Here is a 25,016-nt window from a genome sequence, read left to right on the forward strand (position 1 = left end):
TTCACTATGTAGTCTCAGGGTGGCCTTGAACCCACCACAATAGTCCTACCTCTGCCTCCCAAGTGCTGGGATTAAAGGCATGTGTCACCACGCCTGGCTTCTAGACCTAAGTTTTTGTTTTAAATTTATTTATTTGCACATGTATGTGTACGTATGTGCATGCAAAGTCTCCTGCTCCTACAAATGAATGCCTATCAACTTTATGTGGATGGCTGGGAAATTGAAGCCAGGCCATCAGGCTTTGCAACTGCTGACCCATCTCCACACCCCTCCTTTTCTGGGTGTGGCCTCTTCAAAGAAATTCAGATATGGTTAAAAATGCTTATTATGAATACAGAACATTCTCTTCTCACACCTAAGGTTTCTAAAATCTGTGTGCCAAGATATTTCTTTAAAATATATTGCAAGCAGAGAGAAAATAGTCATGCTTGGCCTCTTGCCACTGCAAAGTAATTCCAGATACATGTGCCACTTTCTGCATCTGGCTTTATGTGGGTACTGGAGAATTGAACCTGGGCTGTCAGGTTTTGCAAGCAAGCGCCTTAGCCATTTAGCCATCTCTCCATTCCAAGATTTCTTTTGTTTTTGCTTTTGTTTTTTCAAGGTAGGGCCTCATTCTAACCCAGGTTGACCTGGAATTCACTCCGTAGTCTCAGGCTAACCACAAACGCATAGCAGTCCTCCAACCTCTGTCTCCCAAGTGCTGGGATTAAAGGCCTGTGAAACCACACCAGGCTCCCAGACACTTCTTCTATCATAGTGACACTGCACTGAATGGTGAGAAGTCAGAGGAAGTTTTCCTTCTAAGATTAGGATGCTACCTAGGACCATTGCTTTACGCCATTGTTCCAGAAGTCCTAGCTAGTGCAGTAGAAGAAAAAGGAAACAAAAGACACAGAAACTTGGAAGGAATTAAAAAGTATCCTGTTTGGTGGGGATGGGGAGGGAGGGAATTACCATGGGATATTTTTTTATAATCATGGAAAATGTTAATAAAAATTTTTTTAAAAAGTATCCTGTTTGTGGATGACATGACTACAGAAAATCTCACAAGCCCATCAAAGTGTGAGGAGATACTTTGTAGATAATAACAGAATGATTCTAAAGAGTAGATGGAAAGACAAACATGTCCATACTGGCCAACATCTTACCGAAGAACCAAGATGAACTACAGTAATGACAAAAGAATACATAGATTAACCAGGCATGGTGGCACACGCCTTTCTTTAATCCCAGCACTTGAGAGGCAGAGGTTGGAGGATAGCCATAAATTCAAGGCCAGCCTGAGACTACATAGTGAATTCCAGGTCAGCCTGGGCTACCTCAAAAACAAACAAACAACAACAAAAAAAAAAAACAAAGAAGGGCTGGAGAGATGGCTTAGCAGTTAAGCGCTTGCCTGTGAAGCCTAAGGACCCCGGTTCAAGGCTCGATTCCCCAGGACCCACGTTAGCCAGATGCACAAGGGGGCGCACGTGTCTGGAGTTTGTTTGCAGTGGCTGGAAGCCCTGGCACGCCCATTCTCTCTCTGTCCATCTGTCTGTCTGTCTGTCTCTCTCTCTCTCTCTGTCACTCTCAAATAAATTTTTAAAAACCTAGATTAATGGAGCAGATTGGAGAATGCAGAAATAGTCACACACAAAACAACTCTTTCATTTATTTATTTATTTATTTTGGTTTCTTAAAGGTAGGGTCTCACTGTAGCCCAGGCTAGTTTCAAACTCACATTGATTCTTCTACCTCTGTCCCCCAAAGTGCTGAAATTAAAGGCATCACATATCTTGTGCCAGGCGTGGTGGTGCACACCTTTAATCCCAGCACTCGGGAGGCAGAGGTAGGAGCCACCGTGAGTTCCAGGCCACCTTGAGACTAAATAGTGAATTCCAGGTCAGCCTGAGCTAGAGTGAGACCCTATCTCAAAAAAATAAGCAAACAAAAGGTATCATGTATCTGGAATTTGTTTGCGGTGGCTGAAGGTCCTGGCATGCCTACTTTCTATCTGCTTTTCTCTCACTCTCTCAAACAAATGGAAAAAAAAAATTTAAAGGAAAAGAAATTTAGACTTAGACCTTTCACAAAAATTATCTCAAAATGGTCTACAGACTCAAATGTAAAAATGCAAAGTCTTTTTTTAAAACTTTTTTATTGACAATTTCCATAATTACAGACAATAAACCATAATTCCCTTCCCTCCCTCATTTTCCTCTCCATAAATTCACTCTCGATCATATCTTCTCCCCCTCTCCATTAGTTTGTCTTTTGTTTATTTGTAAGCAGAGAGAGAAGAGAGACAGACAGAGAGAATGGGCATACCGAAGCCTCCAGCCACTGCAAACAAACTCCTTTGTGCTACTTTGTGCATCTGGCTTTAAATGGGTACTGGGAAATTGAATTCAGGTTGTTAGGCTTTTCAGGCAAACAACTTTAACCACTGAGCTATCTCTCCAACCCAGTCTCTCTTATTTTGATGCTATCATCTTTTCCTCCTATTATGATGGTCTTGTGAAGGTAGTGTTAGATACTGAGAGGTCATGGATATTAAGGCCAATTTCTCTCTGAACGATTGCATTGTAAGAAGACCTACCCTTCCTTTGGCTCTTACATTCTTTTCATCATTTCTTCCACAATGAGTCCTTAGCCTTGGAAGATAGGATAGAGGTATTTTAGTGCTAATACTCCCCTGTCATCACTTCTCAACAGTGTGGTGCCTTTTGGGTCATCCCAGCGGTCACTGCCTTCTGAAAAGAGAAGCTTCTGTAACCAAAAGTGAGAGTAGCATTAATATATGAATATGAATGTTAAGTAAAGTGCTTACAGGGCAGTTTGGTGAGCATAATATATGCATTTAGCCAGATAAGAGCAGACATTACACCCATAGGGCTCATGACCTCCCCCCACCATAGGCTTTTGACTAGGTTTTCCTCCTATGGAGTGGCCCTCCAGTCCAACTAGAGAGCAGTTATTTTCCTCCAGAAGAAACGTGCCACTGTTGCACTCATTTGGTCATTTGCCTGGCTGGCTAGATTTGAGGCTTGCACTGTCCAGTGTTTTCACCCCTGATGACTTCTGTCTTCCATAGGGCTGCATGCAGTACACCTTTTTCAAGCTTTCTGTCATCTGGTCTACAAAGAGGAGGTTTTCAGCTCAGCTTCAGCTTGATTTCTCAGCAGCCTTGCAGCTCAGGCATGTGGAGTCTTCAGCAGTAGGGTCTTACTATCTATTTCTAGTGGGAAACCAAGAGCCTTGGGAATGGCCTGTAATGTTATGGGGGCATCGGGGACCTCTCTGGCCAACAACTCAGTAGAAGGTATCCCATCCCTGACACTGAAATTTTCCTAGTAACAGTCCATTTCTTCTGAGTATGCTATTATCCAAAATAGTTGGTTTCCATATGGTTTATTCACACAACATCTTGAATTTTGATTAGCCCTGCCCACCCCCTCTGTTAATCTTTTCCCATGTCCTCACTTAAGTCATTGCACTCCCAATAATCTGTTCATCTACTTATATATGTGACCCCAGTTGTTAGGTTTTGCAGGTAACCACCTTAACCACTGAGCTATCTCTCCATTCTGAAAACCTGTACTTTTCCCTGGGTATTCTAGCTTCCCAGGCTTGCCTAAAACTTCTTCAGAATGCTGGGGTGACAGACATACACCACTGCCCTGCTACCATGCTTGGCTATTCTAAAGTTTAAAGAGCACACTGTGGCTCTTCCTCTATCAGTCCATCACCATTACATCTGCAAAATTAGTATTTAACAGGCATGCAGGAGTCCAAACTGACCTCCAAAGAAATGAGACAGTTGGCCTCCCTAGACTTATCAAAAAAATTATACTGGGCTGGAAAGGTGGTTCAGCAGTTAAGGTTGCTTGCTTGCAAAGCTTGATGACCTAGGTTCAATTCCCTAGTACCCACATATAGCTGGATATACAGTGGTATAGGCATCTGGAGTTTATTTTCACTGACAAGTGACCCTGGTGTACACATTACTTTTCTTCTCTCTCTCTCCCCTTTCTAATAAATAATGTTAAAAAAAAGATTGATCCTGAGTTGGGTATGGTGGAACACAACTTTAATCCCAGCACTTGGGAGGCAGAAATAGGAGGACTGCTATGAGTTTGAAACCATCCTGGACTATAATGTGACCCTGTTTCAAGAAAAAAGAATGGTGCTGGAGAGATGGCTTAGCGGTTAAGTGCTTGCCTGTGAAGCCTAAGGACCCTGGTTCGAGGCTCGATTCTCCAGGACACACGTTAACCAGATGCACAAGGGGGCGCACGCATCTGGAGTTCGTTTGCAGTGGCCGGAGGCCCTGGCATGCCCATTCTCTCTCTCTTTCTCTATCTGCCTCTCTCTCTCTCACTGTCCATCGCTTTCAAATAAATAAATAAATAAATAAAAGTATACAAAAAAATTAAAAAAGGGCTGGAGAGATGGCTTAGCGGTTAAGCGCTTGCCTGTGAAGCCTAAGGACCCCGGTTCGAGGCTCGGTTCCCCAGGTCCCACGTTAGCCAGACGCACAAGGGGGCACACGCGTCTGGAGTTTGTTTGCAGAGGCTGGAAGCCCTGGTGCACCCATTCTCTCTCTCCCTCTATCTGTCTTTCTCTCTGTCTCTGTCACTCTCAAATAAATAAATAAATAAATAATTTTTAAAAAAATTTAAAAAAAAAAAGAAAAAAGAATGATCCCCAGAGAAAAAGAACTCTTGTCAGGCAGGAATATCCTACTCTATCCTACAAAAATCTTCTCACAGGCTGGGGAGATGGCTCAGTGGATAAAGCACTCACAGCTCGTGCTGTATACCTGAGTTCAATTCCCAAACCCAATGTAAAAAGCCAAAGGCTGTGATGGGTTTCTGTAATTCCAGCACACTGATGCTGACAATGAGATTGGAGGCAGAGATAGAAGAATTTCCTAGAAACTCCTGGTAAGTACAGCAAAAAACAGCAAAGTGAGAATCCAGAGAAAAACCATATCTCAAATAAGTTGGGCAGGCAAGGACTGACATAAAAGTTGCCCTCTGACCTCCATATGTACACCATGGCATGTGTGACCTCATATACTTAGATAAACACACATAAACTGAGAGTTTCCCCTCTTCAAAACTGAAGGGTCTAGTCGGGTGTGGTGGCACACGCCTTTAATCCCAGCACTCAGGAGGCAAAGGTAAGAGGATTGCTGTGAGTTCAAGGCCTCCCTGAGACTACATATTGAATTCCAGGTCAGCTTGAGCTAGAGCAAAACCCTACCCTAAAACAAAAAAAAAAGGGGGGGCCGTCTAGTTGGGCATGGTGGCACACACCTTTAATCCCAGCACTCGAGAGGCAGAGGTAGGAGGATTACAACAGTGAATTCTAGGTCAACCTGAGCTACAGTGAGACCCTACGTCAAAAAGAGAAAAAAAGTGGGGGATCTCGGCTGGAGAGAAGGCTCAGTGGTTGTAGTCAGCTTCATATTGCTGGGATGAACCTCCAAACCAGACACAGTTTATGGGAGGAACAGGATTTATTTGAACCTTACAGATCCAGAGGAAGTTCCATAATGGCAGAAGAAACTGGCCCCCTTTACACAGATCCATGCAGAAAGAAAAAGCAACCACCACAGGCACCATAAGCAAGTACTCCAGGAGCCCCAAGCAGAGCTCTAGCACTCTGCATATCTTAGGCTGGGAATCCCAGATCTGCCCACAAACACACCTCAAGGCTGGACCCTCGAATCCACCCACAGTGACACCTCTTCCAGCCAGGCAACAGGAAATCAAGAAATTTAATAAAATGGAATCTATTGGGGGACATCCATCCATTCAAACTACAACTGCAGTTAAGGGCTTGCCTACAAAGCCTAACAACTCAAGTTCAGTCCCCCAGTACCCACTTAAAAGCCAGATACACAAAGTGGAACATGCATTTGGAGTCCATTTGTGGCAGCTAGAGGTCCTGACACACATAGTCTCTCTATCTCTGTCTCTCTGTCTCTCTGTGCTTGCAAATAAAACAATATTTTTAAACAATGAAGGGTGTAAGGGACTGGATGAGTGGTTAAGAGCACTTAGAAGAAGCACGAGGGCTTGATAAACCATTTTTCAATTCTTTTAGCACCCACATAAAACAGTTGGGTATGGTCACCTAGCCCTTTAGGGAGCTGGGAGCATAGATTTACTGGGATTCCTGAAAACTTGGTTGAGAAAGAAAGACTGTCTCAAAGAGTGACAGAGGAGGACCTCTGACATTTTTCCCCAGCCTCTTTGCTCACATACCATACATACTAAACATGTATAAGGACCTCTGAGATTAAACATCTACTCTATTTTCCCCAAGTATGGACTTAGATAAAAACTGTCTCATTTACCAGTCTGTCTCCTGGTTTGGGGGGAAGTGGTGGATAGCAGACCTTTGGATTCTAGCAAGCTACTATGGCTGGGAATGGAGCTCAGTGGAGAGTATTTGTTTGGCATGTGCAAAGCCCTGGGTTGGACCCATTCAGTCAATAAGAAGAAACTCTGCTCTGCCAAAGGCACTGTTAAGAAAATAGACAAGATAAACTATTTTTAAAAAATAGGTTAGCTGGGCGTGGTGGCGCACACCTTTAATTCCAGCACTCAGGAGGCAGGGGTAGGAGGATCGCTGTGAGTTCAAAGCCACCCTGAGACTCCATAGTGAATTCCAGGTCAGCCTGAGCCAGAGTGAGACCCTACCTCATGAAAAAAAAAAAATACTGAAAAATATAGGTTAGCCTGGGCTAGAGAGCAACAGCCTACTGTGAAAAACCAAAACAAAACAAAAACCAGGTGTGGTGGTGCACACCTTTAATCCCAGCACTTTAGAGACAGAAGTAGGAGGCTCGCCATGAGTTCAAGGCCACCTTGAGACTACATAGTGAATTCCAGGTCAGCCTGGACTAGAGAGAGACTTTACCTCCAAATAAATAAATAAAATAAAGGGGCTGGGGAGATGGCATAGTGGTTAAGGTACTTGCCTGCAAAGCTTAAGAACCCGGGTTCAATTCCCTAGTACCCACATAAGCCAGATGCACAAGGTAGCACATGCATCTGGAGTTGGTTTGCAGTGGCAACAGGCTCTGGAGCACCCATCCTGTCTCTATCTGCACCTCTCTCTCTCTCTTAAATAAGTATTGAAAAAAAAAATTAGAAGGGCTGGAGAGATGGCTTAGTGATTAAGGCACTTGCCTGTAAAACCAAAGGACCCAGGTTTGATTTCCCAGTACCTACATAAAGCCAAATGCACAAGGTGACACATGCATCTGGAGTTCATGTGCAGTGGCTAGAAGCCCTGGTGTGTCCATCCTCTTTTTTTATCTGCCCCCCTCAAATAAATAAATAACAATTTAAAAAACTTTTTAATGTTGAAAAGAAGCCAGGCATGGTGGCACACACTTTTAATCACAGCACACAAGAGTGTGGTAGGAGGATCACTGTGAGTTTGAGGCCAGCCTGAGTCCACATAGTAAATTCCAGGTCAGCCTGGACTAGAGAGACATCCTACCTTGAAAAATAATATATATATATATATATATATATATATATATATATATATATATATATATATTTTATAGCCCATTTTTTAAATTTTATTTTTATTTTTATTAACATTTTCCATGATTATAAAATATATCCCATGGTAAATCCCTCCCTCCCCACCCCCACACTTTCCCATTTGAAATTCCATTCTCCATCATATTACCTCCCCATTACCTTCATTGTAATTACATATGTACAATATCAACCTATTAAGTATCCTCCTCCCTTCCTTTCTCTACCCTTTATGTCTCCTTTTTAACTTACTGGCCCCTGCTACTAAGTATTTTCATTCTCACGCAGAAGCCCAATCATCTGTAGCTAGGATCCACATATGAGAGAGAACATGTGGCGCTTGGCTTTCTGGGCCTGGGTATATATATATTTTAAAGAAAAATAGTAGACAAACCAAACTAGGAGCAAATATTTGCAAAGCATGTATTTCATGAAGGATTTATATGTATACAAAAAGTCATTAAACTCAGCAATAAGGGGAAAAACAACTCAATTAAAAAATGAGGACTGGGGCTGGAGAGATGGCGTAGCAGTTAAGGTGCTTACCTGCAAAGCCTAAGGACCCATGTTTGATCCCAGATAAGCCAGATGCACAAGGTCACACAAGGTGGCACACGTGTCTGGAGTTCAATTATAGTGGCTGTAGGCTCTGGCGCGCCCATTCTCCCTCATTCTTGCTCTCTCTTTTTAAAAATATATTATTTTTAAAAATTTATTTGAGAAAGAGAGGGAGAGAGAGAATGAATGCACCAGGACCTCCAGTCACTTCAAACAAACTCCAGACACGTGTACCACCTTGTGCATCTGGTTTATGTAGGTCCTGGAGAATCAAAGCTGGGGTCCTTTGGATTTATAAGCAAGTACTTTTAACTGCTATGCCATTTCTTCAGCCCTTACTCTCTTGCATTAAAAAAAAAAAGATCAGTCTATTGTGCTTGCCTCAAAAAAATAATAAAAGGCACTGGAGAGATTGTTCATTGGTTAAAACCACTTGTCTCTTAAGTTTGAGGGACTCTGAGGTTAGAGAGTGCCAGTTCAACTCCCTAGAACCCAGGTTATGGGCTCCCTGACAGCACTCAGATAAGGGAAATATCCTATTTCAAAAACATACACGGGAGCTGGGTGTGGTGGCACACACCTTTAATCCTAGTACTTGGGAGGCAGGCATAGGAGGATTGCTGTGAGTTCAAGGCCACCCTGAGACTACATAGTGAATCCCAGGTCAGCCTGGGCCAGAGTGAGACCCTGCCTTGAAAAACCAAAAACAGAAAAGAGATATGTGTTATTTATTTGTTTGAGAGAGAGAGAATGGGCACGCCAGGGCCTCCAGCCACTGCAAACGAACTCCAGATGCATGCGCCCCCTTGTGCATCTGGCTTATGTGGGTCCTGGAGAATTGAACTGGGATCCTTTGATTTTGCAGGCAAGGGCCTTAACTGCTAAGCCGTCTCTCCAGCAGCATTTTTGTTTTTGATTTTTTTAAAAAATTAATTAATTAATTAATTTGAGAGAGAAGACCAGGGCCTTTAGCCACTGCAGACAAACTCCAGATGCATGTGACACTTTGTGCATCTGGCTTTAGTGGGTACTGGGGAATTGAACCCAGGTCTTCAGGCATTACAAGCAAGCGCCTTAACCACAGAGCCAACTTTTCAGCCTTCAACCATGTTTAACTGCTTGTGTTTTTTTTTTTTTTTCCCCTGCCTTCCCTTGTTTTAATAGTATCTTATGTGGTTTTATTTTTTTCACTGCTTAGCATGTCAATTATAGGTTTTTTTCAATGAGGTTTTTATTTTCAAATAAAAACTTTTGAGCTAGAGAGATATGACTTAGCAGTTAAGGCACTTGCCTGCAAAGCCAAAGGACCCAGTTTCAATTCCTCAGGACCCATGTAAGCTAGCAGCTCAGGGTGGTGCATATGTCTGCAGCTAATGGCCCTAGTGCACCCATTCTGACATTCTCTTTTTCTCTCTCTCCCCCTCCCTTCCTCCTTCCCTCTCTGTCTAAAATAAATAAAAAATGTTTAAAAGTTTTTTAGTGATTTTCAGCACTACACATCAGAAACTTGTCAAGTCCGTCCTCAGCAGCATCTCATGGGAGCAAGCTCCTGAGAGAGTTCCTTCACTGTCCATTGTGGGGTTAACTGCTGTTGATCATTTTACTTATTCACATGCTGTATAAATACAGTTACCATGAGGTCAATTAAGATACAAGAAATTAAGCCTGGAGAGGTGGCACATGCCTTTAACCCCAGCACTCAAGAGGCAGAGGTAGGAGGATCACCATGAGTTTGAGGCCACCCTAAGACTACATAGTTAATTCCAGATCAACCTGGACCAGAGTGAGACCCTACCTCAAAAAAACAAAAAAAAAGGGCTGGAGAAATGGCTTAGTGGTTAAGCGCTTGCCTGGGAAGCCTAAGGATTCTGGTTCAAGGCTCGATTCCCCAGGACCCACATTAGCCAGATGCACAAGGGGTTGTATGCATCTGGAGTTCCTTTACAGTAGCTGGAGGCCCTGGCGCATCCATTCTCTCTCTCTCTTTTGCCCCACAACTCTTGGCTTATTTTAGTTTTTAAAAATATTTTTGGGGGCTAGAGAGATGGCTTAGCAGTTAAGGCACATGCCTGCGAAGCCTAAATACCCAGGTTCAATTCTCCAGGTTGCACATGCATCTGGAGTTCATTTGCAGTGGCTATATGCCCTGGAGTACCCATTCTTTCCCTCCATCTCTCTCTCTCTGTCCCTCTGTGTCTCTAATAAATAAATTTTTTAAAAGTTGGCGGGGCTGGAGAGATGGCTTAGCAGTTAAGACGCTTGCCTGCAAAGTCTAAGGAACCACATTCGACTCTCCAAATCCCATGTTGTAAGCCAGATGTATAAAGGTGAGGCAAGCACAAGGTTGCACATGCCCACTAGGTAGCACATCTAGAGTTTGATTTCAGTGGCTGAGGCCCTGGCATGCCAATGTACTCTCTCTCTCTCTAAAAAATAAAAAGAAAAAAAAAAGAAAAATATTTTGATTTATTTCCTTGAGAAATAGAGATACAGTCAGACAGAGAGAGACAGATAATGTGTAAGGGTGTGCCAGGGCCTCTTGTCACTGCAAAAAACTCCAAACACATGTACCACTTTGCATCAGGTTTTACATGAACACTGAAGAATTGAACACAGGATGTTAGGCTTTGCAAGCAAGTACTTTTAACTGCTGAGTCATCTCTTCAGCCCCTCCCCCAATTTTTTTTTCAAGGTAGAGTCTCATTCTAGTCCAGGCTAACCTGGAATTCACTATGTAGTCTCAGGGTGACTGAATTCACAGCAGTCCTCCTACCTCTGCCTCCCAAGTGCCAGGATTAAAGGCATGTGCCATCACATCTGGCTCCCATGTTTTTTAAAAATTCATTGTGTTTTAATATTCACAGATCTACTTATGATGGACTTCAACTTTTTGGTTTTGTCTTCATGTCTATTTTCGACAATTCTTTACTTCAGGACCAAACTTGATTCAAAAGAATTTCCTTTTTTATTAGAAATATGTTTCTACGCCTATAGATTGCTATTTATATCTCTTTCTCAAGCTGTATGGTTTCTTACTGTCTTATTTGTATAAATTTTTTTTTGTTTGTTTCTGTTTTTTTTTCTGAGATATGGTCTTACTCTAGCTCAGGCTGACCTGGAATTGACTGTCTAGTCTCAGGGTGGCCTCAAACTCATGGTGATCATCCTACCTCTGCCTCCCTAGTGTTGGGATTAAAGGTGTGCACCACCACACCTGGCTTAGGCCACATCTTTTTACAAAATAGATCAAGCTGGAGTATGTATTAAAGCTTAAATTGCCAGTTTTAGTTAAATCTTCTTTGCCTCTAACTTAAATTCTGGTAATATTGTTTATATAACACTAAGTTAACTTATTTTCCCCTCACAAATTTAAAATAACAAATTTGTTCATCTTGCCATATCTTATGAATTAAAGAAATTTGTCGCATGTTGTAGTCTGCTTCACATTTTTGAGATGAACATCCAACCAGATAGTTACAGGAGGAAGGGATTTATTTTAAGCTTACAGATCCAGGGAAAGTTCCATCAATGGTGGAAGAAGCTGCTAACAACCATACACCCAGAGAGAAAAACTGTAGTGAGCAAACACCAACAAGCAGCAAGCATGAACACAGACCTCAGACTCTTCTCTTCAGATCTTTGGGCTAGAATTCAGATCCTCCCCAATGACACCTGGGGCTGGACTCCAGGATCCAATCCCCAGTGACACCTCCCCCAGCCAGACAACTGGAGACCCAAGTTAAAAGTCCAGTTTTAATAAAACCCCTGAGTCTTTGGGGCTATATCAAACTCCCGCCCTCCCCTGGCCCCCATAGACTCATACCCACCTCATACTGTATGTTGTATTCAGTCCAAATTTAAAGGTCCCATAAACTTTGCCAACTTTCACACTATTCCAAAGTCCCAAGTCTCATCTGACATAAAGCTGTCTCCTAACTGTGAGTCCTATAAAATCAAAACAAGTTACATACTTTCAACATGTCATGGCACAGAGTAAACATTTCCATTGCAATAAGGTCTAACAAGAAGAGAGTAGACCATTGTAAATAACTGTCAGATAAACATCAAATATCTGCAGTTCAAATCCAGCATCCATAACCAGTTACAACAGTCTCTGGATTTTTAATTCTATCCCTCCAACTGGGTTGAGTATCCCAGGGAAAACTATTCCAAGCCAACAGCACTCCGTGGTAGCCTTTGTACAGTCTTGGTATATCTAAAACATAACCAAGTCTTCACTGTAAACCATGGTCCATCCAAGGTGCTTTTGGCCTTGGATGTAGAACTATTATCCTGCTTCCCATGCTGCATCTCAGTAGTGGCTCCTGGAACTGTGTATACTTCATGACCCACTTCCATGCATTTTTCATACTTCCAAATCTAATACCAAGTATGCAGCAACACAACCATTTTGTTAATCTTGGGAAGAAATAAATCATGACCTTGAAGAACAGGTTACCTTTTCAGAATTATTCATTTCAGTCATCTCCTTTCAAAGAGTTTGTATTTCTTTCATTCACCCGTTTCTAGGTGGACTTCATCACAGTCATCTTTTACATTGCTTCAATGTAAAGCAGTTGGCCCCACCTTAGTGGGTAATCTGTTTAACAGTAGCAGTTTTAGCAACCTAAAATCAGTTGCTATACCTATAACTTTAAACTTGCTTGGATTTTTCCAACTTTCTGTCATACATCTTTAGTTCTAAATTTTCCACCAAGCACACCAAGTCCCTACTTTTTTAAAAAATATATATTATTTTTAATTTTTTTGAGGCAAGCCCAGCAGACTGGCTTTTTTTTTTTTTTATGAGAGAGAGAAAGAGAGAAAGAATTGGTGTGGTAGGGCCCCCAGCCACTGTAATCAAACTCTAGATGTGTGTGCCATCTTGTGCACATGTGCAGTCTTGTGTGCTTACATCACCTTGTGCTTACATGGGACCCAAAGAGTCAAACCTGGGTCCTTAGGCTTCACAGGCAAGCACCTTAACCACTAAGCCATCTCTCCAACCCAGAAAATATTTTTATTTATTTGAGAGAGACAGAGAGAGATAGCAAGCCAGGGCCCCTAGCTACTGCAAACAAACGTTAAATGCATGCACCCCCATACATCTGGCTTACATGGGTACTGGGAATCAAACCTGGGTACTTAGGCTTCACAGGCAAATGCCTCAACCTTTCAGCCATTTCTCCAGGTCCACCACATCTATACTTTTAAATTCTCCCTTGTCTAGCCCTACCAAGTTCATATTTCAAATTCTACCTTAAGATACAGAGATGGCTTAGTGGTTAAGTGCCTGCAAAGCCTAAGGACCTAGGTTCAATTCCCCAGTATCCACATAAGCCAGATGCACAAGGTTCTACATGCATTTGAAGTTTGTTTACAGTAGCTAGAGGCCCTTGCATGCTCATTTTCTCTATCTACCTCTGTCTCTCAAATAAGTAAACATAATAAAATAAAAACAAATTCAACCTTGATCAAACTCTGGGCATGGGCACCAAGGATGCAGCCATCTTTATGTAAGTAGTCCAATTCTAACAAAGTTCTCTGTCTTCTTTCTTTCCCCTTTGAAAGTTTATAATTCAACATAATTCTCTCTGCATTTAAATATTTATTTTTAAACTCTAACCAGAATAGCCCATAGAATTTGGCTTAATGCTTCTGCAGTCCCAACTAGCAAAACCTGCCACATTCCTCCAGCACAAAAGTTCCAAAAGAAGCCAGGCATGGTGGTACATGCCTTTAATCCCAGCACTTGGGAAGCAGAGATAGGAGGATTGCCTAAATTCAAGAACAGCCTGAGATGGTCAGATTCATCTTCAGTAACACCTCACTCCTGGTACCAAATTCTGTTGTAATCTGTTCCATATTGCTGGGATGAACATCCAAGCAGACACAGTTAGGGAAGGAAGGGATTTATTTCAGATCCAGGAGAAATTCCATCAGTGGTGGAAGAGTCTGCTTACAGTCAGCCATATATCTAGAGAAAAAGAAACTGCAGTGAGCAAACACCAACAAGCAGCAAGCATGAATCTAGAGCTCAAACTCTCTCCACACCTTTGGGCAGGAATTCAGATTTGTCCCCTGTGACACCTTAGAGTTGGACTCTAGGATCTACCCCCTCTGTCACCTCCCCCAGGCAGACGGCTAGAGACCTAGCTACAAGTCCAATTTTTTCAAAATATTTTTGAATTGTTAATTATTTATTTGATAGAGAAAGCACGCACCAAGACTTTCAGACATTGCAAATGAACTCCAGGCTCATGTGAATGTGGCTTATGTGGGTCCTGGGAAATTGAACCTGGGTTATTTGACTTCACAGGCAAATACCTGAACCACCAAGCCATCTCTCCAGCCCCTCAAATTTTAATAAAACACCTGAGTCTATGGGACTATACACTCAAACTACCACAGGACAGTTTTCCTTGTGTCAGGAATTGAAGGAAAAGGGGAATTTGGACTAAGCTTACATGTATTCTACTTTACTTAGAGACTAATTTGAATTAAGCTCTTTTGGGGGACTTTATCATGTAAACAAACCATATAACATATATCAAAAGGTGAAGAAAAATCTCAAATCATAGATACCAGCTGACAACAGATGTCTTGCAAGTAAAATAACACATAACAATGATATGAAAACATCTCAGAACACTATATCAAGAAACTCAATATATGTCATGATTACAATGAATCAGAGTATGCCCTTAGTAGAAGCAAGATAAGGCTTTACATCTCAAAGGGTTGGGAGATGGCTCATTGGATAAAGCACTCCTGAAGTCTGAGTAACCAACTTCAATCTGCAGTCCCCACATAAAAAGCTCTGGAAGCCATGACAGGCTGCAGTAGTAACACAACTAGGAGATGGGAATTAGAGACAGAATTTCCCAGAAACTCATGGAGAGTATAGCAAAGAACATCAGGTCAAAGGTGAAGTTATATAGACTAAGAAATAAGGTAGGTAGTATTAGTAGGAAATATTTTAGAAGAGAGAAGATAGCTTTTAATTGTTCCCTGAGTTCTTTGCAGACAGAGAAGAGTGGTGGGGAGGAGAAAGAGAAGGAGAGTTCAGAGAGGAAAGACTGAAGCAAAGTTGTTACCAGAGGGCTGGCTGGTAGCAGAGAAACCAGTGGTTGAGCAGGGTTACTGGCAGAGAATATGGTAAGGCACATGTGGAGTCCCTGCTGCAGCTGAGAGTCCTATGACAAGTTTAAGAGAATTGGCAAGGCATGTGTGGCATCCCTTCTGCAGCTGAGGGTCCTTTGATAGGGCCAGAGAGGTTTGGGTGTAAGGAATCTTAGATCCCTTTCTTAAATTTACCACAAAAGTGTTCTATTTGCAAGATACAGTTGTGGCTTAATGTGCTGTTAGACCACCTGCATTCTTGATCTGAGAGTATTTATAAAGGTCACACTTTGTTACAAAGGAAAATAAATTTTTTGGAATTTGTTTATTTATTTATTTTTAAATATTTTATTTTTATTTATTTGTTTGACAGAGAGAAAAGAGGGGAGGAGAAGAGAATGGGCACGCCAGGACTTTCAGCTGCTATAAATGAACTACAGATGCATGTACCACATTGTGTATCTGGCTTACATGGGTCCTGGGGAATAGAACCTGGGTCCTTTGGCTTTGCAGGCAAGCACCTTAACCACTAAGCCATACCTCCAGTCCTAATTTTTTTTTTTTTTTTTTTATTTTCAAGGTAGGGTCTCACTCTAGCCCTGGCTGACCTGAAATTCACTATGTAGTCTCAGGGTAGCCTCTAACTCATGGCAGTTCTCCTCCTTCTGCCTTCCAAGTGCTGGGATTAAAGGCATGTGCCACCATGCCTGGCTGGAAAATAAGTTTTCATCTTTTCTTGTGTGTGTGCGCGTGTGTGTGGGGGGGTGTTGTTTGTTTTTTTGAGAGAGATAATTTGCATGTCTGGGCTCCACTGCACTAGCTCCATATACATGCACTATCTTTTTTTTGTGGGGGGGGGGGTTTGATTTTTCGAGGTAGGGTCTCACTCTAGCCCAGGCTGACCTGGAATTCACTATGGAGTCTCAGGGTGGCCTCAAACTCATGGCAATCCTCCTACCTCTGCCTCCCGAGTGCTGGGATTAAAGTCGTGCACCACCACACCCAGCTACATGCACCATCTTTGTGCACATGTGCAACCTTGCACACTTGCATCACCTTGTGTGTCTGGCTTATGTGGGACCTGGAGAGTTGAACATGAGTCTTTAGGCTTCTCAGGCAAGCGCCTTAACTGCTAAGCCATCTCTCCAGCCCAACTTTTTACCTTTTTAAAAAATATTATTTGGAAAAAAAAATATTATTTGGGCTGGAGAAATGACTTAGTGGTTAAGGTGGCTGCCTGAAAAACTAAAGGACCCAGGTTCAATTCCCCAGGACCCACATAAGCCAAATGCACAAGGTGACACATGTGTCTGGAGTTTGCAGCAGCTGAAGGCCTTGGCATTCCCATTCTCTCATTCTCTTTCCTTCTCTCTCTATCAGCCTCTTCTACTCTCTCAAGTAAATAAAAATAGAAAAATATGTACAAATACTTATATATATGGGTACTGAGGAATTGAATGCCAGCCGTATGCTTTGTAGTCAAGCACCTTAAACACTGAGCCATCTCTCCATCCAAGTTCTTCACATTTTGAAGTCTGAAGAACAAACTCAAACCAGTTTGTTGCTGTTGTTGTTGCGGTCTTACTCTAGCTCAGGCTGACCTGGAATTCACTATGTAGTCTCACACTGTCCTCAAAATGGGCTCATTTCAGAATAATCATTCCATAGTCAGGAAGTGATGTGTTTTTTCTTGTCTTTTTAAAAATTATATTTATTTGAGAGAGAGTGACACAGAGAGAGAATAGGCATAGGCTCTAGGGCCTCCTGACACTGTAAACAGATTCCAGATGCATGAACCACTTTGTGCATCTGGCTTTACATGGGTACTGGGAAATTGAACTGGGGTGGTCAGACTTTACAAGCGAGTGCCTTTAACTACTGAACCATCTCTTCAGCCCTGTTGCAGTCAGGTTCACATTGCTGACAGAAATCACCCTGCCAAGATTACCTTTGGGGCCTGGAGAGATGGCTTAGCCGTTAAGATGTTTGTTTGCAAAGCCAAGGTACTGCAAGGTCATGGATATCCAGGTCATTTTGTGTCTGAAGGAGCTCATTGTAAGGAGTCCTACCCTTCCTTTGGTTCTTACATTCTTTTTGCCACTTCTTCCACCAATGGCCCCTGAGCCTTGGAAGGTGTGCTAGAGAAAGTTTTAGTGCTGAGCACTCCTCTGTCACTTCTCAGCACCATGGTGCCTTCTGAGTCATCCCAAGGTCACCACCATCTGAAAAGAGAAGCTTCTCTAACCAAAAGTGAGAGTAGCATTAATATATGAGTATGAACATTAAGAGTAGTGCTTACCGAGCAGTTTGGTGAACGTAATATATACATTTAGCCAGACACCAGCAGACGTTAACACCCCTAGGGCTCATGACTACCCTGTCTTATCGTAGGTTTTCAGTATCAGGAATGTATTCCCTCCCATGCAGCAGACCTCTAATCTAATTAGTGTAGTTGGTTTCCCACATAACAGACATTATACCTGTTGGCTCATTTGGCCTGGCTGGCCAAATTTAAGGCTTGCAGTGTCTGCTGTTGAGTATCTCCATTGGTGATTTCTGTCTCTCTCCCATTGAACTGCATTCAACATGGCTTTTTCCAGCTTTCTATCAACTGGTCTACATGGAGGAGGTTTTCAGTTCAGCTCCAGCAGGATTTCTCAGTGACCTTGCAGCCCAAGTATATGGCATCTTCAGCAATAGGGTCTTACCATCTATTCCTGGTGGGAAACCAAGAGCCTCAGCACTGGCCAGTAATACTTTGGGGGCATCAGGGACCTCCCTGGCCAACAACTCACTGGAAGGTATCCCATCCCTGGCACTGAAAATTTACTAGTAACAATCTATGGCTTCTGACTTTTCCAAGTCCAGAAAGGTAGGTTTCCATATGACTTATTTATACCCTCTTCATATGTCTTTGTGCGCCAGGGTCTCCAACCACTGCAAACTAACTCCAGATGTATGCATCACCTTGTGCATCTGGCTTACGTGGGTCCTGGGGAATTGAGCCTTGAACCGGGGTCCTTAGGCTTCACAGGCAGGCACTTAATCGCTAAGCCATCTCTCCAGCCCCCCCTCTTAGATTTTGATTAGCCCTACCCCCACCTTTTCTTTACTCAAGCTCTTCCCCTGACCTCACGTAGGCCTTTCTAACCCCATTAATCTGTTCTTCTACTTATATATCTATAAGACTAACCCATTAAGTCCCCCCTCCCTTTCTATTCCCTTTCTAGCTTACTGGCCTCTGTTACTGAGTTTTATTCCAACTCACATAGAAGTCCAATCATTTGTAGCTTGGATCCACATATAAGAGAGAACATATGATATTTGGCTTTCTGGCCCTGGGCTACCTCACTTATATAATCCATCCATTTTCTTGCAAATTTCATAATTTCATTTTTATTTACCACTGAGTAGAGCTCCATTGAATAAATAAGTGCTACATCTTCAGTATCCACTCATCAGTTGAGGGACATCTAAGCTGGTTCCATTTCCTAGCTATTGTGAGTAGAGTGGCAATGAACATGGTTGAATAAGTATCTCTAAGGTAATGAGACAAGTCTGTAGGATATATGCCTAGGAGTGGCATATCTGGGTCATGTGGCAAATCTATTTTTAGGTGTCTCGGGAACCTCCACACTGATTTCCACAATGGCTGTACCAGATTACATTTCCACCAACAATGTAGAAACGTTTCTCTTTTTCCACATCCTCACCAGCCTTTATTGTCATTTGTTTTCATGATGGTAGCCATTCTGACAGGAGTGAGATAGAATCTCAAAGTAGTTTTAATTTGCATTTCCCTTATGTCTAGCCATTGCTCTTGAAGACAGAAAAGTATACATACATCAGAAGCTTTGGGGGACTTCCAGAAGAAACAGCTTCTGTTATATGCCTCTCCCAGTGTGTTTTCCCATTTAGTGAATTGGTTCCCTGTGTCATGATCAGTGAAATAGCAGAGGGTAAAAATCTTGCTTTTCACTGCATTAACCCAGTGCCGTGACTCTTAGTAATAATATGCAGCTATGTTTTTAGAACTCCTATCAGCCCTGAAATTCTGTGTTGTTCAAGTCTGTCTTTGTCTTCCACATTCTTGTGGGACATAGTCTTTTATATTGAACTACAATTCCCAGAATGCTCTCTTTGGAGCTGGCATTCACTTCCTGCAGCCTTTCAACACCCAGGTGCAAACATTTCCCGTGGATTGGCAGAAAACAACCTTGAAGAACCTTGAGTGGTGTGTGTTGGACTTCAGAAAACTTAGGGATGGGTAAGCCTGCTTTCAATGCCTTAAGTCAAGAATGCAAATTTAAGTTTCTTATAGAAAATGTATTTTTTTGCATTTTTGTTGAGATTTTAATAAAAATGAAAAGATGTAGAAAAGCCTGTCTAATTTATTTGAAGAAATTGAAAGTTACACATAGGCTAGATCCTTATAATTTTTAATTCCATTTTATTTTTACTTTCCTAATAAAGTCTAACTTACATAGAATAAACAACATAGTTCTTGAAGATGTAGATTAGTGAATTTTGACACATCTAGGTTCTGTAACCTGGTGCTTGGATTCTAGAATGGTTTGGGTTGTCCTCACTACCACCCCACACTTTAGTAAAGGCAGTAGTTTCCATAAGTAGGTATACCTTGGGGTGATGGAGGGGCCAATAATGTCAGCCTAGGGTGGTTGAGAGCATTATACAAGGTGGAGACATTAATTTACTGCCTACCCACTATCTCTTAGCCAAATTGAAATTTCTTAGTGAGCAGGGGGAACTGAGGAGCAAGAAGAGCAGCTAGATACTACTTTTCAGAGTCCCTTTTTCTATGTTGTACCCGTGCAGGCCACGGACCATATAGCACTCTGAACAGCCTGATAATGTAATCACAGTGGTGTGTCCTTAATTTCCCATAGAGTAGACCTATTCAAGGGTGTAGTGCCTCCTCATAGAATTCCTAGTCCTGCTTCTCTTTAGCTTCCCAGGTGTCATAGACTACAGATTCACCAATAAGCCCTGTGCCTCCACAGGAGCAGCAATGCCTGAGTTCACAGCTTTGCCTTCAGAAGACCTGCCTATGAGGTGGCCCATCATGGCCTCTATATACTTTCCCATGACACCCAATTTATAAGCACCCACTGAATAGGCTTTAGCTGGAATTGGGACAATGAAGCTGTGGTATGTGGAAGTCTCTTCCCACTATTCCTCCAATGGATGACTACCCCTGCTCAGGTGCCCTGGTGATTCTAGCTGGTTTGAGGTTGCTGACCACCTTGGCCCTTATGGCCCATGCACTTTTACCCACTTGCCTCCCAGCCCCATGATAGCTACCACTCCATCCCTTCCTTTCCTCTTGTGTCCCTCAGCTCAAAACTCTACCTCCCTAATCATGTGGTACCCAAAACATATCCCTCTTCTATTTCTGGCAGTTCTGTCCTGCTGACTCCAAACTTCCAACTTCCAGCCTATCTACTTTCTGTCCTCTAGTCCTCACTGTCTAAGACCCCAAAGCTCCTGTTCAACAAGACCTCATTTGGACCTGAACACAGAACTAGCAGACTGCAATGTTACTGAGATTGTGGAAGGGATAGATTGCAACCTATGTTTGCATCCTGATACAACCGGCAGAACTTGGACCTGCCTCAAACCCTCAGCCCCATATGCCTAGCAGTTTGTAGCCTGGTGGTATGACTTCGGACACTTCTGGGAACTGCTCACACTCTGCCACAGCCCAGCCTTCTCTGTGAGACCCTCTGGCCTTGGCCATGCAGCCCCCTACTATCCTGTTTCCCCCTTCTCCCATCCCATCCATTCAACAGCTCAGGATGCTCAGGAGCCTCTACCCTAACCCTCCTCAGCCTCCCCTTCTGAGGGCTCCTCTTGTCCTCTGTGACAAACACTTTACTTCATTTTGTCAGAATTCTTCCAGAAAACATCCTGCCTAGGATTGAGGGAAGGTGAACAGAAGTTCCAGGGACTATCCTCCTTACACGTGAAAGCTTGTGGCTCTAGACAGCTCAACTTGGCTAGGCTTTACAGAAGTGCAGTTCTTTCCCCAGATTAACTGCTCCTCCTCAACAATTCCACAGCACACTCTCACAGGTATTGCATGTCAAAGTCTGTTTGGTTCCCTTTGCTCTTTGTTAAACTGGTAACTGAATACTTCTTTAGTGGGCTGGTTCCTGTGGGTTGTGCAACTGGAACCTGTTCCCAGTACAACTCAAACAGCCTGAAATGCTCCCAGATACAGCTGAGAGCTGTGAAGATTTCTGTTGAGCTTGGTTCCAATGAACCAGGGTCTTTTCACTCCCCAGCCAGAAGAGGAAAGGATAAAGAGGAGGCTAGTGGGGAGAGGACAGCAGTGTGTGGCAAGATATGGAGCAGCTAAAACTACCAGCCTTGATACCTGGGTGGGCTTCAGGCCTACCTGCTGAAGCCATTATAACCAATTGGTAGACCAGACAGCCAGGGATGAGGGCATGTGACTTAGACCACAGGTTCTTATACCACAGGTTCTTTGCTGAAATTAGGGCTAATCTTTAGAAAGTATGATGCTTTATCCAAAAATCAGTATTTTTCTTTTATTTTTAAACTTTATTTATGTAGGTGTGCCAAGGCCTCTTGCCACAGCAAAGGAACACCAGACACTGCTACTTTTTGCATCTGACTTTTGTGGGTAGCTTAGGAACTGAACCAGGTCAACAGGATTTGCAAGCAAGTGCTTTAACTGCTGAGCCATCTTCCTAGCCCCCAAATTAGTATTTCTGACTTATTGAATTACTGATACTGTATCAGTGGGCCTGCATCCAGGCATGACAGTAACGGATTGCTAGGCAACTCAGGTTGCCACTTGCTCATGATGAAGTCTGTTGTCAGGATGAAGACAGGACTCTGCACTAAGTGCTTAGAATGGATGATACCCTATCCAGTACTGTCCAGAAGCACCAGAACCTGAGTTTCACATATGACTTATATTTCCTAACAGCACTTTTAAAAGGTGGGGAAAAAAAGTATGACTAATTTTAACACTTTTTTATTTTACCATTATTTTAAACACTGTCATTTCACTAAGTGATCACCAAGAGTTTAAAGTACTGAGATTTGGGGAAATGCCTGTTTGGAGTGAACTTTGGAAAGCTTAAGTGTTTGATGTAGCTAGCACATGTCTGATGCCTCAGGGTGGCTCATCAGGTTTGCAGTCTACATAGGGCACAGAAAGCTGAAACTAGTGCAAGATCTTTCTTGCAGCCCATGTTCTCTACTTGTGTTATAGATTGACCCTTTGCTTTTGTCTATGGAGAAACACTAACCTGCTATTTATCTATATAGTGAGTAAGCTAGACATTTCCAGTGGAATCTGCTCTTGAGTCTGGCTTCTTTTACTCAGGCTTTCCCATGTGGTAGCATAGTAGGTCCCTCATTGCTTTAACTTTTTTTTTTTTATCTATTTATTAACAGAGAGGGAGAATGGTACACCAGGGCCTCCAGCCACTGCATACATACTCCAGACACATGAGCCACCTTGTGTGTCTGGTTTACATGGGCCCTGTTGAATCAAAGTGAGGTCATTTAGCTTTGCAGGCAAACGCCTTAACCGCTAAGCCATCTCTGCAGCCCTCATTGCTTTTATTTATTTATTTATTTATTTATTTATTTATTTATTTATTTATTTATGAGAGAAAGAATGGGCATGCCAGGGCCTCCAGCCACTGTAAATTAGACTACAGATTCATGCACCACTTTGTGCATCTGGCTTTACATGGGCATTGGGGCATCAAACTCAGGTTGTTAGACTTTGCAGGCAAGTGCCTTAACCATTAGGCCATCTCTTCACCCCCCCCATTGCTTTTTATGACCGAATATCATTCATTGTCTGATGTGTTTCATTGTTTGACACTCACTAGATTATGGACAGGAGTCATTCTCCTTGGGGCTGTGATGAATAGTGCTGCTATAAACAGTCCTGTCTGACTTTAGTGTACATTGTATTTCTGTTGGGCCTGGTCCTATACCTGAGAGTGGAGTTGTTGTTAGATTATGCTCCATGCTCACCTGTTTTTTGTTGTTATTTTTTTTTAATTATGAACTATTTATTTTAAGAGAAAAGAAAGGGCTAGAGAGATGGCTTAGCAGTTAAGGTGCTTAAGCACCTGCAAAGCAAAATGACCCAGGTTGGATTCCCCACGACCCATGTAAGCCAGATGCACAAGGTGGCACATGGATTTGGAGTTCATTTGCAGGGGCTAGGGCCCCTGGCATGCCCATTCTTTCTCTCTGTCTCTCAAAGAAATAAATTTGAAAAAATTACAAAAGAGAGAGAGAAGAAAAGCTCCCAAACCAAGAAGGTCGTTGTCATCCCCCATCCTGCCCTGCTGGGAGGGTTACTGAGAGGGAACGACTGGAAAGTCCTTAGTTTACTTTATTTTTATTCTTTTGGAAACTGTTGAATCTTACCAACATTATTGTAGACTACATTGTGAACCACTTTTTTTTTTTTCTTTTGTTTTCACTTTGTTTTGTGGTGTGGGCCAGTGCTCCCTGTGTCCATGTTCACATTTGTGGAAACGTCACTGTGTCTTCCCATGAAGGAAGGACTCTCTGCTTCCATGTCTTCTCTTTTGAACTCTTCCTGCCTGGGTCCCTATTTTCCATGCTAGTTCTCCCTTGGCTCCTTTCCATCTCAAGTTCATATTGCTAGTAGTTGTGTTTTGCCATTTTTTCTCCCAACATTCCCAATTTCTTTTCTCCTTCTTCTTCTTCTCTTCCTCCTACTCCTACTCCTTCTCCTTTTTTTTTTTTTTTTTTTTTTGCCATTTCCTTCATGAATTCTTGCAATTGTGGGAAGTGGTCTTGCAGAAGCTGCTGCCTCAGGTTTTAAAGGGTGTAGTAACCAAACTTGGTGCCTCATGCCTGTGATCCAGGTACATTAGAGGCTAAAAAGGAAAGTTTCAAGTTCAAAGTTAGCCTTGCTACTTTGTAAGACCTGTCTCAAAAAATAAAATAAAGCCTGCAGTGGTGGTACATAGCCTTAGTCCCAGCACTTCAGAGGCAATTCTACTCTGCCTCCCAAGTGCTGGGATCAAACACATGTGCCACCATACCCAGTTAAAATAAAAATTATTTATTTAATTTTTAATTTAATTTTTATTTAATTTAATAAAAATTATTTATTTGCAAACAGAGAGAGAGACACACACAGAGAATAGGCATGTCAGGGCCTCTAGCCACTGCAAGTAAACTCCACATGCATGTGCCACTTTATGCACCTGGTTTTATGTGGGTAGTGGGAAACTGAACTCTGGTCATTAGACTTTGAAGGCAAATCCTTAACCACTGAGCCATCCAACTCCCCAGAGAAATGTCTGGCACATTGAATGAACTGACTCGGGTGTTCCACGTGACCGACATTGTGTAGAGGTCTTCCCAGCCAAGTTCTTCCAGAGCTTATACTCTGGTTTAAAGCTTTTATTCCTGCTTTCTTAAGGTTTGCCACTGAAATCTTGATAGTAAAGGTATCTGTGTTGAATCAGAAAGTGTTATCCAGTTCAAATGTTCCCATCCTCACTTGGTATCTTTTCATAGGTAGCTTGAAATGGAAGTGCTGAGAGACAGGCCAGCCTGGAGCAGGTTTGCTTTCACCACTCAGGCCTCTTATCTGCCTGGTCTTACTGTTCTCACATGCCCTGGCTATGCCACTGAGCCCTGACTCCTTGATCATCTCCATTTGTGAGGCCCTCTGAAGGGCTTTCCTTTTCTTGAGTAGTCTTTCACAATACTTTCCAAAGCTAGTCC

General features: G+C 42.5%; 1 protein-coding gene across 2 annotated transcripts in view; it reads left to right on the plus strand.

The window, feature by feature from the left end:
• Positions 1-25,016, plus strand: part of Thap4 (THAP domain containing 4) — a 59,939-nt gene that overhangs the window by 8,989 nt on the left and 25,934 nt on the right. The window contains exon 1 of one of the 2 annotated variants that reach the window (XM_004667808.2): positions 19,411-19,500. The exons of the other annotated variant lie outside the window; for it this stretch is intronic. Coding sequence (XP_004667865.1) covers positions 19,497-19,500 — 4 coding nt within the window. The 5' untranslated portion in view covers positions 19,411-19,496. Of the gene's footprint in view, positions 1-19,410; positions 19,501-25,016 lie in introns of those variants that run through there. 2 annotated transcript variants of the gene reach the window in all.

The sequence above is a fragment of the Jaculus jaculus genome, chromosome 4 (genome assembly GCF_020740685.1).
Source record: "Jaculus jaculus isolate mJacJac1 chromosome 4, mJacJac1.mat.Y.cur, whole genome shotgun sequence".
Lineage (NCBI taxonomy): Eukaryota > Metazoa > Chordata > Mammalia > Rodentia > Dipodidae > Jaculus > Jaculus jaculus.